Here is an 18884-nt window from a genome sequence, read left to right as displayed (position 1 = left end):
CCCGGCATTGATTGAGCAGACGGGTATACTGGATTCGAATGATTACGCATAAGAAGACAGGCCTTTTTTAAACCTAAAGGTTTCCTAAATATATCCCATTACTAAAATGGAATTTTAAAAAACTTGAGTTTTGGATTTTTAGTATACATTTTGCGCTGCGCCTTTTTGTGTTATAAATTATTAACAATAAAAAGCAATAGGAATGTATTGTTTAAGCGCCTTAAGGTAGGCAACATTTTACTAGGTATCCCAAAGTCGACTTGTCTCACATTCCGTTTGCTACTTCTATTTGCGCTGTTGCTGTTTTGAGTGTTCTACTGCTCGCGTGTGTGTGTGTGTGAGTGCTTTGAGAACGTCAAATGAAGAAAAATCAACTCACACAAGCACACCGAATGAGAGAGGCATAGAGTGAACTAGCGGTAAATGCATGAACAACGCCGGCTTGCCTGTCATGAAATTTGTATTTGTATCTCAGCGGCTGTTGCTGCCCTCGTTCCCTTCCATTCTGCCGCTCTTTCTCCTTTCACTCTCTCTCCCTGTTACACTCACCCCCGCCCGACCACCACACCGCACCGCACCGTTTCTTCCTCTGCTTCTTCTTCCACGCTCTGCTCTGCGTCTCGTGCTCATTTTCCGTTGTACTTTTTCGATGCAGTCGCCCCGTGGATTTCATTCCCTCTGCGCACTTCGAACCGATCGCTCGTATCGCTCCCGGGACTCGAAATCCGAATACGAATACGACTTCGAATTCGAAACGAACCTATAACCGAAACTGAACACTCGCCGGACTTCGACTGCGATTCAAATTGCATTTACGCGCTTAGTTATTGAGTTGTCTTGAAGGGCGCATAAAGTTCTTGAAATTACGACTTTAGCATATTGTGCTTGTGTTTAAAGAGCAAAGTGTAAACAAACCCGAAGAATTATCTTCAAATCTGAGTAAAATGGGTCGCCTGTTCCAATACAATCGCTTTGGCGCCACGGATAGCATCAACAAAAACATCAGCAAAAAGGATACGCAGCAGAAGAACAAGATGGTAAGAGTCTTAAGATCCCTTACTTTAAAGAACTAGGGTTTTTTAAGGGTTTTAGATGGATTACTTAAAGCCATACTTTTAGTTTATTAGTTTAAAGAGGTTTAAAGATTCCAAAGAATGGGTTAAATAGAGTTCCTTTTTCTTTTAAGACTTTTTGGGTCCTTAAGGCAGGCCGATAAACAACTATGCTAAGTCAGTTTTCATTAACCCTTCAATTATAAATGAGTAATGGACTTTACTTATGTTCTATAGTATGTACATCTGACAAAGATCTACAAGCAGATACATTAAAGATACTTTTAAATCCTCCAAGTTTCATGAGAAAGTTCTAGCGTATCCCCAATACATCTCCATAAATATCCATGCCCTTGATGACTCAAGCTGATCTGGTCTCAGAAGAATCTAACAGTCTATGCACATTTCACACTCCCCACACACCATCGAAGTACAACTTTGGGCAACCCACGCACACTTAGCACTATCTACAGTGAACTCCCCGCCACGTCGACCAGTGGAGGAGGGGCGGAAACGGGGGCATGGCCGTATTCAAAACACGAACGACAACAATTAAAATGATTTAGTGTCAGAGATACCACGAACAACAACTCGGCCACACCAAGCCAAATGCAACAACAAATAGAACAATGACAGCGCAGCATAATAAACTCGACTGTCGACGTAAATCAGTGGAACACTAAATCACATAGGGCCAAATAAATATGATTTGCATAAAAACTAAATCAAAGTATATGTATATGCAAACAGAGGGGGACGATAGTGAGCGAGCTAAGCCCAGCGTAAATCTGAATACAAATAAATCAAATTGTAAATGCAGCCTGATTTCTGGCGATAAGTAGAGCAAACAGCAAACGAAGCCCGAATCTCGATTCGGGAATTGAAATCAAAACATATGTTGGCCCCATAAAGATAGTGATTGATTCGAATTGACAAAATGCATTTCTATATGCAAACAAAGCGCATATGTTATTTGTTTTTGATTCGAGATAAGCGCTAACTAGGCTTTACCGTCTAGTCGCGATGCCCAAAAGGCGATAGGCCTTCTAACGATAGCTTAATTAAGACAAACTGCCTTGGCAGCTACCTGAATGCAAAGTCAACTTTTCTTCGAGACCGCAGCTACTTTACTTCACTAATCTCCTTATTTGACTTGGCAGCCATCCATCCGTAGATGCTGCACACACTCACAGATACAATGGCATTTGTAACAATGCTCCGACATCTGAGCAGCATTTATCAAAATATTTGTTTAAAAGAACAACGACGAACCACGACGAGATAGCGACGAGCAGAGAGAAAAGTTTGTAATTTTAAACTGAATGACAGTTTGCGTTTTGCCTCCGCCTCCTTTTATGCCGACCTTTGCATTTTTCATCCAGTCATTTTTCACTGGAATTGACACCCATCGCCTTCTGTATCTCGTCTCTCTGGACTCCCTTTGTTTTGATCTATGAAAATCTATCTTCCTCGCCTCGCATTCAATTTTAGGTTTAGGTGTAGGTGTTGGTTGTTTTGGCTCCCAAAAGGATTGTCTTTTGAAACGGGAAGTCTGGGTGTGGTCGCAACGGGAGTTGTTTTACCAAGAAGCCACGAGGCCCACAAAAGAGACTTCTTCAAGCTGAAAAGTGCAAGAATGCGCCCTCTTATATCCCTTAGATCTCCGTGTATAAATCGCTCGACACCTCCCCGTAAACCCCACCGCAACGCATCCGTTATCAAAATCTATTACCAGACACACACACTCTGTTTACAGAGCCAACTGGCTCTGTGCTGACAAACGATTTCAATTAGCCGGCTCGCAACAGATAAAAGACATCTCGCCTATCGCGGGTCAAAGATACAAAACGGAATCGTCACGAGCTGCAGAACCGAGAAATCCACATATCCACATATCGAGAGGGACCAGAACTAATAAAATTGTCACACAACTGGCCTGGGTCTGTCTCTCTGTCTGCGTTGACCATATGCCGACTGCAACCATATTGCTAGATTAAAATCGGAGACAATTAAGTCGGAGATGATCAAATCGACTTTGTAGCGGGTTTATTAAAGTGAACTGCGCTCGAGGGGTTTATGAGGCCTGCCAAAGTGTTTATGAACAAGAGATTATTCCCCGGATAAGTATTTGATTACATTTCATTAGGCTGGCACTTTTTAATTAATTAATCAAAGGGAAACTTTTTCAAACTCATCTCATATTCCGCTTCAAGTATAACAAAGTATCACGACCCATCTGCATCAGATATAATTAAATAAAGCGCGTGGAATGTGAAAAATATTTAAATAGTAAAAAAGCACCATTTATCACACAATTAATGGGAATATGGAAAGATATTTGATAAATTAAAGAAATCTTTTTAGCCTAATATGATGTTTAATAATTTGTTTTAAAGTATATGCATCGTTAGTTAAAGTGGGCATGCAACTACCAAAGTTTATATCATCATGAAGTTGTGCCATACGAATTTGGAAAATTCAAAAATCAGTTTCCGCATAAACTTTCCCGAACAGACAATGGATTCAAGTGACTTGTGCTGGGGAAATCAGGCCGAAAGCATTTTCCTTTTCGTGTGGCTTATGATGCCATGCTCTGGTGCCTTCAACGCCCTGCCTAAGTGGATTTCCTCGACGGCAGAGATCCCGTGATGGGCCTCATAATTCTCGATGAGATGCAGCTAAAATTAAATCAACTGCTGGCGACGATTAGCAGCAATGAGCTGAGGCATTCAAATTCTAAGGCATTTTAATGCACTTTTCCCAAAGAACTCTCGTAGAACTCGTCTCTGCACTCCCTTTTCAAGGGCAGTGATTAATGTTTATTTGGATGCTTGTGTTCTACACATGTATTTTACATGCAGACTCTTTGATTTTTCGGGTGATGCCCCTGGGGAGGGGAAAAGGGAGCGCTAAGGATAGAAAATTAATTGCACCGCTTGTGAGTGCATTTAATTAGGAATTTCCAAGCAGACGCCTTGTTCACAATGCCCCAAGATTTATTGGGGAAAAGTGCAATCTGCAAACTGCAGGCTGCACAAATTGATGAGCATAATTAAATAGCCGGCGACTGCATTCGACTTGCATGCTATGTAATTTATGCTCCATATTTTGCCCAACTACCGCCGAATGGCCACGTCGCTTTGAGTAAACAACAATTTCACTTATTTTCATGCCGTCTGCCGTCTGCCGCCTCGACCATCAACTGTCTGCATTGTTATTTTTACGCTCGACTCAATATAAATTTTCGCCCCTCTTCGTTTTGTTCGCCACATGCCACGCCATGAAAATGTAATGCAAATATGCAAAAAAGCTTTCAACGGTATCCGAGCCGCCCAACCCTCAATATCTCTTCTTTTTGCAGCTCCTCCTAGCCCTTGTTCCCTATCCCCTAACCCCTATCCCCTATACCCATCCCATCCAAAACTCCTCTGGCTGCAAATAGTTTTTGGTTTTGGCTTAGTCTGGCAACAGAGAACGGAGTACTGAGTACTACCGAGTACCTAGTATAGAGAAGCTAGCCAACATCATCGTTATCACCAGTCAGTTGTCCGTGTTTGAGTTTCATATGGCTTCCCACCAAGGATTTGTGTGCATTAGACGACTAGACTCGGGGAAAACTATTTGCAAGCCCAGTTACTAGACTTTCCACACACACACACACACAAGAGCCGACGTATTGGAGTGGTACAGAAAGTTGTCAGAGTCTCTAATTAAATTGTTCACCATCTCTCAAAGTGATAAAGTCCAAGAGTTCATTGCCTGCTCTTCAAAATATCTAAAAAAAAAACCTGAGATTCATCTCTTGAACAACCCACGCAACAAAAAAAAAGAAGAAACCCCAAAGCGATGTGCCCATAAAACGCAATTAAAATTTCAACAATTTTCATTTGCATTTAATAAACCCATCAAAACGGTTTTTAAACACGCATAAAACAAAACGGCTGAAGGGAAACAGCTTAATTCGATTCACATTTCAATAAATTTTTATATGACCCAATTTTTTACACCTATAAAAATGCCACAGGAAAATGAAACAAAGGGAGGCCCATAAAAAAAAGCCAATGCCACACGCCACATGTGTCTAAACAAAGGATTTTCCAGGCAAAGGCAAAGCTAATTGTAATAAAAAACTTACAAAACATACCAAAAAGCTGAAACTATAAACATTTTTCCTCGCGTATAAAACTAAATTAGTGAGAAAATCATTTTACGAGCTCCCCAAAAACGAACTCGTTTAACCAACTAAAAGAAAAACCAACTCACTGAAAAACCAAATTTTTTCGTTCATCGGTGGGGGACGGGGGAGTAATGTGTGCGGGACGTGTTTTAAAAAATGTCATAAACTACTCGTAAGTCCATGTATCTCTGACATTTTGAAAGCCCCGACACGTGTGTCCGTGCTGGGATCACTTTGAGTTTCTTTTGGTGTGGCATAAAACTGTCAAATTAGCTGGAACTAAAAGCGAGATGACTACAAAATATTCAGAAACGCACGACTAATGGCCCGGAGCCAAATGAAATATTACTAATTTCGATAGTGAAATGTCTTAAGGAATTTTACAAAAATTCATTGATACAGTTGCTGCAACATTTTTTTGGAGTGGGTGGCATTTTAGGGGGTGGCAACTGAATTGGGCGGAGTTTTTGTTTTGGCAGCACAGCTGCTTTGGCAATTGCCCAATTTGTGAGCGGATAAGTAGCCGGTTAGTTGGTTATTGCGGTTGCAATTTAAAAGCCACCAGTTTGCCAGTTTACCAGTTTGCCAGTGGAAACCACTTCCGAAGGTGGAAAGTTGTGGGCTGCTTGAGTGGTGGGGTGGTTTTTGTTTTTCAAGACCCTTCAGCAGCTGCTTGATTTTCACAGAGCGAGCTCAAAAATTCAGGCATATGTCGGTGGGACCTCAAGTGGCGCACAAAGGAAACATTTCAATAAATTCATCGACTCACTCCGGGCACTTCAACTAATTTCTGTACCCCCCCTCTCTCTCTCTCTGCATCTATCTAAATGCACAATAAATGAAAATTTAACAACTGTTTTCATAAGACCCAAAAGGGAAAAGACCAAAGGGTCCTCTACCTTCTTGTCCGTCAGCTGTCGAAGGTGCCTCGATTCGGTTACCTGAGTTTTTATTGTAACACATTTTGATTACGAAAATATGCTAACACCTCGCTGGCCAAACAAAAGAGCTCTTTGGCCAAGAATGGAATGGAAAGCCGGCCCGGGGCGCTGTTTCATCATCAATTAGAGCTCAACCTTTCCGCGGGGCAGGATCGGAATATAAAACCAATTGGGTCGGAGTCGGAGTTGGAGTCGGGGGGGGGATAGACCTATGATTATTGCATTAGCACGAACACCAACAAAGATGAACAGGGCCAGCACGCCAACACCTTTGGGCCACTACTGTGTGCTGTGCTGGATTTTATTTCGATCCCAATTTTCTTTGGGCTCTATTATCATTGAAATTACAGCACTGTTCCCTATTCTCTTGCTTGACTCGGACTCGGATTTGGACTCGGACTGGCCTTGCATAAATTAAAACTCATGTAGCTGGCAAGAATCGTAGCCATTAAACGCTTGTTGCCCCATTGTGTTTGATTTAAGCCGATAAAAGGTACACTTTTGAGGCATTTCACGCCGCTTTTACCCCACAGCCGAAGACAACAACAACTTTCAACAGATTTATGCGCTGCGTGGCCACATCAAAGAAAACTCTTTTGCCTCTTTTGGCCATGGCTCGTTGGCCAAGAATTAATGTCCAACTGGCCAAGATGTAGCAACAGTTTTTTCGGTGGTGAAGGGGCCCTTCATGTTTGTTCACATATAAACAAGATATTGGAAATGCAAATCAATGGGTATGGGATGGCCTGCAACGGAAGTTCTATGTCTGCACTTCCTTTGTTTGCCTTCCCAAACCACTAATTTATTGAATGTGTTGAATTATAAAGCCCCCAGCCACTCCCAATCGAATTCAATTTCGTAATCCCACTTCGAGTTCTACCTGGTCGTCGGATTTCCATTGTGTCCTGCACTCCTTTTTCAATCGATTGCTCATTATTTTGCCATTTTTCCTTCGAGTGTGTGTGCGTGATGAAGGGTGCAATGCATTTTGGGTTCACAATGCACAAAAACAAGGGGTGAATCTGAAGGGTGAAGAGTGCTATTGCACTTGGAATTACGGGAAAGGTAAAGACGGCGAGGTGGTGGCAGCCAAATCCATATTCAATGTTCCGATTCAATGGACAAAGGCACCTTCATACTCAGATTTTCATTTAGCGTACTTACTAGAAATTATTATTATATATTTGGTATAAATATCCCTAACTGCTTCGCCTCCAGCAAACACCGACTAAAGTGTTGAATGGTCCCACGTAAAGGTGAGAACTATTTAAGCATTTTTAAAGCGAAAGTAGGTGTTGAAAAAACAAGAACCCACTAGCAACTCTCCGCCAGAGCGGCATATGAATATTTTATAAACGAAATGAAAGGCAAATACGAGCAGGGAAAACAACGGACTGGCAAATTGTACAACAATGAACAAGTAGAGCAAGCGCATTACAAGGATATCACAGCAGCAGTGACCCAAAAGCATTAGCAAAGCAGTCATGGGTTTTTAGAGAAGGGAATGGGAACGAAAATAGGACTGAGAATGGGATTGGCTCAACAAAGGCGAAAGCAGAACAAAGCCAGGATAATGGGATGGCAGTGTGTGTTATCTGCGTGGTTCGTTGCATAAGAGTGTTCTTCGAGTGAAATGGGAAACCCCGACGTAGATAAGATTTATAGGGACAGTCCAAACACTTTTTCTACAAATTTCCTGACCAAAACTAACAAAAAATGTCCATCTTGATTGTTCTCGCCCGACAGCTACGCAATGCCATCAAATGTCCTGGCTATTCGGACATCTATGGTCAATACAATACAAACTCGTCCTTTGAGAAGTGCGAGGAATGGAGCAACAAGCTGCAATTTCCAGCCGCCGGAGAAATGGACAAACAGGAACCGATCCAGAGTCGCACACACAAGGTCTACGACAGCATGAAAAGTTTCCTGCAGCGAAAACTCTTCGCGCAACCCTCGCACAAGGAACAGATCTTGAACGAAGAACCTACGAGCGATTATGATGAGGTGTGTATGGTATAAACATATATTGTATTAAGAACTAGTCTACAATTACCAAACTAGGAGAACCCTTTTTTGATGTGGGGTCTATGTGAATTAACATTTTGATATGCGGAACCATTTTGGGCTAAATATTGTGGTTAACCCAAAAAGGTTTTCATAAGTGTTAGCATGACTTTAAGAACCCTTTCTTTTGAATGGTTATTTAATTGGTTCTTTTTCTTTCTCTTAGCAGGACCTTCTCGACTCCTCGTACCACGCCGACGCGGAAGAAGAGGAGGAGGAACGCGATGCGGACTGCAGCTGCAGCTCCACCGGCAGCAGCACCACCAGCAGCAGCAGCCCAACCACGCCCAAACGCTCGCCCCAAAAGTCCCTGCTTTCCCTCAACTGCTGGCAGAGCAGTCAGCCGAGCAGTGACTCCAATCCCGAAGAGGAGAAGGACGCAGAAGAGGACTCCGATGCCGGGATCTCCGATTGCTGTCAACTTTTGGCTGAGAATTCCCCCAACACCATGAGCAAACGCCGCCGAGCCGCACCTCTCTTCACCAGATACATCAGCGCCCACCAGAACTCCGACGACGATGAGGACGAGGAGCCGGAGCTCCTGGCATGTCCGTGGTATCAGCCCAGGATCACAGCGAAGGCAGCTCTGGAGCATCTGCAGCAGGCGACACCTGGAAGCTTTCTGCTGCGACGCAGTACTCCGCGGCATTTCGAACTGGTGCTGCGACTCGAGAGGAGCAACAAGGTGAAGACGTATCCGGTGCAGTCCACCCGGAACCAGATGTACCGCCTGAAGGGAGCCAAGAAGCAGTTCACCAGCCTGAAAGCCCTGATCACGCACCATTCCGTGATGGCCGAACAACTGCCATTAGTGCTGGATATGCCCAGGGAGCGTCATGTGGTGAAGCCGTCATCTGTGCGCTATGCAGATGACTTCGAGCCACTGGAGTCCCTGCAGCTACTCGGCATCCTGAGGAGTCTGCAGGCCAAAAGCATCGAGATGTAGAAAATAATTATTACGCGGGGTTATCATGGGGCGGGTCAAATAATATCGAACTGCAAAGGGAACGATAGGTGAAAGTAATTAGGAATTTGTTTTGTTCTATGCATAAGTACATGTGATATAGTTTACGGAATTGCGGGCCGAGCAACCCTCGAATTTAGTTAGGACTACCAACTAATTGAAATATTTTGTATCCGACATAGGGATAAGTTTTCTATTGTGAAAGTGTAATATGAATAAAAATCAAACAATGGCATTCAGCAAAAACGCAACCCTCACGAGTTTAATGTATCCACGCCCCGGCAATCGACAGGGGCTTCCTGTTCTGCCCCGTCCACCAGGAATACCTTCCTCCATGGATGAGGGTTGGCCAGAGAACGCTTCACTTACATGTGATTAGCGATTCGAGTGGCTCTCATTAATTTTTCAAGTGCGGCTCCTGGAGCTCTCGACGCAATTCAACCGGCAACATGTTGCTGGCAACATTTTGGTGGCATGAATAATTAGAGCCACTAAATTAGCTACAACATTCTGGGGGATTCCCTTCTGCATTGCAAAGTGTCGACGTCGCACGCAACTGAATAAGTTATGTGCGCATATCAGGGGCATCAACACGGAAAAATGTTTAATTGTTACAAAATGGATTGAATAATCCAGTTTTGTGGCATTATTTCTGTTGCATTGTACATAGCAAACATTTTACATGCCTTTGACATAAGATACTTTTTCTACACACGCATTCTACACTTCAATAAACTGCAGGCCCATAAAAGTATGCTATGGTTTCATTACAAACCCGAATTATGATGAATCCTAAAAGCAGGCTGATCAGCGAAAAAGGATAAAATAGCAGAGAAATAAGCAAAGAAACTCGATAAACCCGTAATTGTCATGGGCTTAATAAAACTATTTGACAACATTGCCAACAATTCCCAATGTTGGCACTTCGCTAAGCCATTTCCTGTTTAACCAGCGTGAAAAACAAGCTTTTTATGACCCATGATTGATATTGGATATTATTTGCTTTGGTCAAATAAAGGCCATAACTCAAACGATGCACACAATTGGCAGGCAAGTGCATAAAATATTAAAATATAAACTACAAATATTCGCATTGACAGCAGCTGGACAAAAGCCGGACGAACTTTAACCCCAGAGGCCGTAAAAACAAAGGACCATTAACAATAACGAGCGCTGCGAAAAACATTGGCAAACAAATTACAAATAAATGGAAACGCTGACAGCATTAATAACGTTACATCATTAATAAGCGAATCGAAATGAATACAATAACTGAAAGCGGAAAATGTAATAATTATGACAATAAATTAAGTGTACGTGGGGTTTGGTTTCTCTTAGTTGTTTATTTATTTAACTGGCGCCAGTGATTTCCGATTTAAATCGAAGCCACCCAATCATTAATTGCCTGCCAATCTCGTCGACCGCAACATGGGAAAATTTCAATGAAATTGTCTTCAAAATAACCAGAGCAAACAGAAATGGAAATGGCATTGAAATCACCATTATTTGGCAGACATAATACTACATTTGTGTATAAACAATACAATCCGATTTCTCTGGACAATCAATGCATCTACAGCGATTTCCATCAGATTATAGTTTTCGATAGCATTTAATGCAAGCTTTGTGGAGGAATTCTTTCAAATTTCTAGCATCCTTATCCTTTTGGCCAGCGATTCCTTTTGGTTCTGCGCACTTGGACGTAATGGAATTCAAATTGAATTGCAAAAGGGAACCGGAAGTGTGTGTCCAGGCATATGTGGGAATAAACATTCAGCATTCTCGCTAATGAAGTACTTTCATCTGCAATGTATGCTGACTTTTTTGCCCCTTTCACTGCGAATGTTTGCATAATTTTTGCACGAGTTTGTTTAGCTTTTCAATGCTGACAGCTGAAAAGGCAACAAAACGGAGAGTGTCGCCCTGTAAATTTCATTTTCATTTGTATATGCCTCACTAATTACGAAACGGTTGCAATAATTCCAGAGAAAACAACCAAAATGCTCCCCTGGGAAACTGTACACACAAAGAGGTTGTTCTGGTAAATAAATTAAATAAAAATTAGAAAGTAGGCGATTTATGAATTTAAAATGGCAATTGCTTGCATTAAATGTTTTATATTTAAAGCTATTCAGCCTTAAGTTGTTTTTCTACCCGCTAACTTTGGATTACAAACAACCAATAACTATGTCTATCCCAACTTTTTTGATTTTCAAAAAAAAAAAATTTGACAAATTTTTGCATTTTCGATAAGGGGTACCATCATCAAAATTTGCGAAAAATGGCAAAAATTTAGCATTTCAATGTATGTACATGGATCGATAGGGAATTTTGTTACGAATTCAACGAGGTATGGCATTCCACTTTTGGACTATCGAAAAAAACCTATTATTTTTAATCAAAAAATCAAAAAAAAATTTGTTGTAAAAAATCGGATATTTTCAATCAGCGTTTTCGCCATAACTTGACCAAAAATGGCAGCACAGGTAAAATAAAGACTGTTTTGTGCTGCTAATAAACACAGCTAACCATGTCTATTCCAACTTTTTTGATTTTCGGAAAAAAAAATTGACAAATTTTCGCATTTTCGATAAGGGGTACCATCATCAAAATTTGCGAAAAATGGCAAAAATTTAGCATTTCAATGTATGTACATGGATCGATAGGGAATTTTGTTACGAATTCAACGAGGTATAGCATTCCAGTTTTGGACTATTATTTTTACTGCTATCGAAAAAAAACGGGTTATTTTTTATCAAAAAATCAAAAAACAAAATCTTGTAAAAAAATCCGATATTTTTAATAGGGGTTTTTGCCATAATTTGGCCAAAAATGGCCGCACAGATAAAATAAAGACTGTTTTGTGCTGCTAATAAACATATCTAACTATGTCCAAATATTTGCTTAGTACCAATTAAAACGTGTTGAGCTCAATAATTATTTCTTTGATCCTCTCAATTAGATTTAAGCTCGTGGGGTTCTCATTAAGCCGCCATTCATTTTCACTATCCATCTGCTTGCCCCATACCTTTTTATAAACTGGCTCCACCGCAGGTAATTACAAAAACAGCTCTTCTATTTGAGTACCCCGGGCTCAGCAGCCCGTATCCTGGGAAAATCAATAACTGACGACGACGAATGCACCCATGAATGATCAATCATTCAGCAGGGATTCTGGCCACCCATTCATTCGTTCATCCGCATTTACCAAAGGAGTTGAAACAGGAGCAACAGGAAAATCAGTGGAAGCAGTGGACCCCCCTAGCGATGAATGGCATTTGCCATGATGTTGCCAGGATTATCTTCTGTTTATATGGGATTTATTTGCCAGTGGGAGAAAGGAGGGCAATAAGGATGCAGGATGCAGGACACAGGAGCTGGAGCATGTGTTGCCATGACGGCCGCCGATGCCTTTGTGCGCCTTTTGTTGCTGCGAATGCTGCCAGTCTGGCATTGCATAAATGTTTTGCCTTTTAATTAGCACGCATTTCACATTCGACATTTCTGCTGCACCAGCCTCCAATGCCTCCGTTTTAATGCGCTTAAAGCAGATTCAGCCCGGCTCGATGATAATGATGGAAAATACCGGCCAGCTGAGAAGAAAATTCAATCAGCCACCGCTTCGAACTGCCCGTCGAGTAATGCAATCTGAAGAAGGCAACTCGCAAACGAAGGAAACAGAGGAGTGCACTGGAAAAAGACTTGTAAATGTCACTTATAAGAGAAAGTACAGCAAAAATATATTTTGTATTTTCTTAGTTCCATTACTAGTAGCTTTCGAAGTAAGAGTAAGCAATACATGCATCACTATATTTTGCGTTAAAGAAATTGACTTTTTTCTCAGTGCACTGCCTAGTAGCTGGCAGCAGTATGGCGAAAATTATGTGCCACTCGAGTGTCCAACGAGCCGTGACCCGAGTATGATGTAAGTCTGGGAAAGATGTGGCAAAAAAATGTGTCAGCAGGGGCACGCACAAGGATAACGAAACCGCTCCGGTGGCTGACTGACTGCCCGACTTATTTCTTATCCTTGGCTACGTGATCCTGCGACGACAGCAGCGCCAGAAAGTATGCAACAAGCAGTGCAAAGTGCACTCAATTGTTTAGCTGCCCCTCGGTGGTAAGAAGGGCTTCTTTTTTTTTTGTGTACTCCTTGCGTTCCTTTGTGGCGCACAATCTATATAAAACAGAAAATCAGCTGGCACTCGGCCAAGTGCATATTAAAAGCAGTCAACACGCTGAGGTTGGGAAAATCATTTTAAAGAGTGCAGTAAAATGCGTTTTTAAAGACGAGTGAATTCCTTAATTGCATTCTATGTAATTGCACTGTTTATGCTAAGTAAATATTGACCTAATAGTTGATGTGTTTATCTGTCGCAATAATTACTCGCTCCATTCCGTCTTTACAAAGCAAACAAAATAAATTGAAGACTTAATTGACCCAAATTGTTTTAGATTACTTTTGTTACAACCCTTTCAGCTTCGAGCTACATCTTACTTGCCTTTAAGTACTTAATCAACTACTTTAAATTAATGTCAGACTTTTCTATGTTGTATCCATGTGCAAAGGCTTGCTTGATAATCTAACTTAATTGAACCGAGTATAGTGGAATAAATGGTTTTTAATTAATTTGCCCTATAGCTACAATCTTCTCTTAAAACAGCAATTAAAGTTTTCAAATTATTTCGCAAACTTATTTATTTAAGCTATTACGAGATAGTATGCCGCTTACTTATTATAAAATGAGTTGAAGGTATCCTTTTTTGATCCTTTTGTTTTGAATTAATTAATTATGCCACCCTATGTGTTCTGTTAAAATTGTTATCTTATCCCGATAATTATGCTTTTAGGACTTGCATCCCCATTTCAAAATGATTGTCCGTTTCCTGTTTGCTGCTGAAAGCAAAAGGAATAAATCAAAATTCCCCATATGGCGACTTGCCTCTAAACTTTTATCTTTTAATTTGGTTAATTAATCGATACGTTGGCTCCTTCCAGTTTCCAGCATTCAGCTTTCAGCTTCCAGCTTTTTTGCCCCCCGTGGCCAGGCAAACAATTAGAGGAAAAGGAACATACAGCTGGCAGCAGACTGTGTCCTTGCAGCAACAATAACACATGCCATCGACTCCTGATTACTCCTCGCTCACTCCCCAGCCCCCTCCCCACAATGCCACCCCCCTGGGTTGCTCACATGATTTACAGTCTCAAAGGCCGGCGGCAAAAGTTAAGAAATGAAATTTCAAGAAAATTGCACAAACAACAGGAAGCCGGCAAAAGTGCGGGGGCTGGAGTCTAGGATCGAGGACTTCGAGGGCATTGAGCCAAAAGGAAATATTGTAAAACTCTGGGCATAAAGCAAATACACGATACATATCATCCAGTGGGCGGTGTTCGGTGGGTGGTGTTCGGTGGGAAACCCAAAAATGTGAGCAGCACAAAAGTCGTTATCTTAATTACTTTTATAGCTTCGATTTGGGGCGAGTGGAGCAGTGGCAGTAGCGCCAACAGGAAAAACAACAACAGAGACATGACAACTAAAAAGGACAAATATGATGGCACAACTGTGTGGAAGTCAGGAATACCCTCTAAATGGATATGCTTGGTTTAAATTAGTTATGTTTGCCACAAAATTAAAATTTGACAGCAATATTATTACTTTTAACACAAATTTCCACCATCAATTAGGCTTAATGAAAGTCGTGCACCGTAATAAATTAATTATTGAATTATTAACGCAACTTGACCAATTTCAAAATATAATACCTAATGATCTGATAATAGCCGCACCACATTTGTCATAAATTAAAAATATTTATTAGTAATAGCTCAAAGTGTCATTAGTTTTTATAATTCGATTTTACTGTCATTTTGGGTGAAACAAATTAATGCTTTAAAAGTTCATAATCAATGCAATAGTTGCATTTGATTTTAACTCATAAGCAAGTTATTTTTAGTTGCACAAAGTTTATTTTAGTTCTGGACTAGTAAAATAAAAAGCAGTGTGTATCCTTAGTCAGCAGCCTTTAGAATTTGACAGTTTGAGGAGCAGTAGAGCCCACTTAAAGCATTCGAGTGTCCTTAAAGCAGCCACAAGATATTCCCCACAGAAATGCGATACAAGGATATTACATGTATGCCATCAAGCATATCCACACAGTCATCGGATATTCTATATGCCGCCTCATTATGCCATAGAAATCTTCGCATATTTCTCACTTCATTAAGTCACATTTTTCAACCGCTATCAGGGTGGTTGTATCTGTGTGTCTGATGTGTGCGTGTGTGTGTGTGTGTTTGTGAGCCTAGTTAGCTCACCAGTTAATTAAGAGCCCGCGCACATATGTGGCTAGATGGCTAGATGTAGTATACTTGGTATTCAGGTTACTGGAGCCTGTCCTTGAGCCGAGGGAGAAATTTCTAAGGACCCGCACACAGGCTGCTTAATATTTCATGGTTGACTTTGGAGCGCCGGCTCTTAAACTAGACACTTAATTAACATTTTGAACGATAGATACCCCCACTGCGAGAATGGCCCAAATCAATTTCCCTTTTCGCCCGAAACGGAAGTGGGAATCCGGATATGAAAGACGAATGCCCGCGGGCGACAATCGCGGCAAGTTCCGGAGTTACGGGGGGCGGAGTACTCTATAACAACATCAATGCCTTTTAGTTGAAATTATTTTACCATTTTCCATTTGCCTGCTGGAGGTGCTTTTCGCCTTTGATTATTTATGTCGCGCTTTGTGGCTGAAAAGCTGTCGCATTTCGCTGGCTGAAAAGCCAACATCAATAAACTGTTGACAACTTGAAAATAACCGCGTAAGAACTGTCTGAAGGGGGTGAAATGGTGACTGAAAGTGCTGACTGGCACTTTGTTTATTGAAGTGCGCTAAACTTTTTAGTCGCCATCACCACCGTCGTGGCTTGTTAATATCGAGCAGCGCATTATTTATGGCCAACTTTCCACCAAAACACTTTTATCCCAGCATCGCTGATGGCAAGGAGCATAACTTTTAACGAGTTCGGTTCTCTTCAGTTCGGTTCAGATACTTTTCCATAACGCACCAGCAATTTTCTCACCTTCCCGCGTACACTGAATGTGCTACAAAAGTTCTTGCCACTCGGTGACTTTAAGTCCTGGCAGGTGGGTAGTTGGAGTTTGGGGCAAAGGGACTGTGACCACGGCCACGTCCTTGGCCACAAGCAAGCCAACCCTAAGCATTTCATTATTAGAACACAAAAATGTTTAAAATTTCATTAAATGGCTGCGTTGTCCGGCGCCATACAAACATGGCCAACTTGGTCCCACAGGGTGGCCAGCAACGGAAGTGGAGAAAGGTGTTGCAAGCATATAAGCACTAGAAATACACTTTCTCTTAAATGTACAAGAACTCAAAAATATAAGGAAAAATTTTCCTAGCTTGGTTTTACTAATGATTAGTTGATTATTTCAATTTGAGTCTTGCTAAAGACTGTTAATATCTTCAGGTTTAACTACCAACTAATAGTCTATAGTATAGAGTATAAACCACCGAACTACGCAGTGCGAAAACCCATTCCACTTGACCTTTGCCCCACAGCTAGTTTGCGCCCCAAACCGCATCATAACAATAGCTGAAACAACAAGGGGACCAGCAGACGGACAAAACAATTCATAAAAACGTTTAACAAAACGCAAAAGTGAAATTCGCCCCACAGCCAACAACTGACCGAACCCAGAAACGAAATTCCCAGACAAGCAGGAGAACAACAACATGGCTGGGTGCTGGGATACCCGGTATCCCGGATTGCAATCATAATGAGCAGCAATTCGAGTCCCCCCACCGCCAGGACCCCCAAAAGCCCGCATCCTAGCCCCACCACCAGAAGGAGGATGAGGAGAAGGAGGAGTAAGCCACCGCCAATGTGGTCAGCAGCAAACATTGCAATTTCATTTAATAACAAAATATTTGGACAGCGCCAACAAGAGAGAGTCGCAGCTCTGATGAGTTAGAACTTGGGGGGCCATTGAAACCTGCAAGAGGTAGCAAAGAGTTGAGGCAAATTATTACGTCTTTATGCTGAAATTATTTATGATTGCTTTGTCTAGACTTGGCGGCGTCGATGGAAGCCAACACAATGCACCGGAATTCCGGTCTCAGGGAGTCCTTGCAATGTTAGCCGGGTAATTTATGTGCCTATTGCTCATACGCCACGTGCAACGGCAAAGGTGAATGTGAGTGTGAGTGCTGGCTTTAAAGTTTCCACTAACTTGGTCCACAAAAATTGTTACTGCTAAGTGCATAAATCAAATTAAGTTCCTCAACTACACGACCCTGCCAAATATACATTTAATTAACGCTCCTGCTTTGCATTTTTTAAATTTGGTGCACTTTTTAGCTTTTTAAGCCATCAGAAGCGGCAGCTTTAAAATATCCCCGCGCAGCCAGCGAAAAGAAGCGACTGCAAATTGCATTGGGGAAATTTAATTAACGTCGCATTGAATTTTAATCAAGTTCATTCAGCGAATGCGACACAACACAGCACAACACGTGACATTATTTGCATGCGAAATTAACCTGTGACAGGACACCCGCTGCCGATTTTTCACACATTATACGATGTTTCTGTTTCAGTTTCTGTAGTGGGAAGTGGGAGTTGTTTTTAATCAAGCTTCGCGAGGTTTTTCCTTTTCCACCCATCAGTCTGTCAGTCTGTCAGTGCGGTTCGGCTCAGCAGTTAATAGATTGGAAATGTGTTGTTGAATGCGACAGTGCCAACTATTTTTTTTTTGGGTACCTTTAAAGCAGACAGTTGGAGATTGTGGCCAATATTGGTCGAATCATTTTGCATGCCAATCAGTTGCAAATTGTTTGTTCGCCAGCCGAATTCGCTCACATTAGCCACCGAAAACAGATCCACAGAGGGATTGGATTGGCATGTAATCATTGCGTTTATTACGGGTGCATGGATGCTGTTTTCGGGCTTTAATTGAAATATGATTTGCAATTTTGTGTGTGTCCTGGCAGCCAATCTACAATTGGTTTGGGGCATCAAAATGCCAGTGATGCCAAAGCAAATTTGATCTCTGGCTGGCAAAATGTATGCAAAATGAATTCATGACACGTCCTCGCCTCACTTCCCTACTCCATGTTTTATACTCCGATTTTATATTCATATGCTCGCCATGGCCAAACTGTCCGAAAACTGTCACCGAATCTCTCTCCTGCCCTCAAAAAATACTGCTGCTGTGGCTGCCACCAGAGCAGAAAGTCAAAAAGTTTCTGGCTTTCGAGCAATATGCAAAATATCTGGGATATGCAAAGCGCAAAGCGCTCAAGTCAAGTCAAATCCTCCTTCTGACTCCGTGTGAAACATTTTTCGAAAACACTTGAAAACAAATTCGAAATAAAATGAACATGAGCAGTTTGTGGTAAATGGCTTGTGTGGTCGAAGCGGAATTGTAAAGGCACTTGGAGAAATTTCTTAAACTCAATTAAATGGCAAAATAAAAATAAGAAATAAAACTTTATTCATTTTGATTCCACTCAAGTAGCTTTCATCAAATATACTTTATAATCTATCATGTTTTCTTTTACTCCTTACCCATTATAATATTCCTCTTTTATTTCTGATTTTTTCTTAAAACATATACTTTCCACTGTAAGTGCGTGTAAAGTTTGGAGCTTTTGGCTGCGGCAAA

General features: G+C 41.5%; 1 protein-coding gene across 2 annotated transcripts; it reads left to right on the top strand.

The window, feature by feature from the left end:
* The first annotated feature begins 657 nt into the window (after positions 1-657).
* Positions 658-9452, top strand: LOC120449164. 2 transcript variants are annotated; one of them, XM_039631507.2, is made up of 3 exons: positions 658-1037; positions 7917-8177; positions 8407-9452. In XM_039631507.2, exons 1-3 carry the CDS (start codon positions 945-947, stop codon positions 9181-9183), a joined length of 1131 nt encoding a protein of 376 aa, XP_039487441.1. In that variant the 5' UTR covers positions 658-944; the 3' UTR covers positions 9184-9452. The 2 variants fall into 2 exon arrangements, with proteins under 2 accessions (XP_039487441.1, XP_039487440.1); XM_039631506.2 differs by having other exon boundaries at positions 8404-9452.
* Positions 9453-18884: the final 9432 nt, after the last annotated feature.

The sequence above is a fragment of the Drosophila santomea genome, chromosome 3L (assembly GCF_016746245.2).
Source record: "Drosophila santomea strain STO CAGO 1482 chromosome 3L, Prin_Dsan_1.1, whole genome shotgun sequence".
In the NCBI taxonomy this organism is placed as follows: Eukaryota; Metazoa; Arthropoda; class Insecta; order Diptera; family Drosophilidae; genus Drosophila; species Drosophila santomea.
Note: the sequence above shows the minus strand (reverse complement) of the source record. Positions and strands in the feature narration are given on the sequence as shown.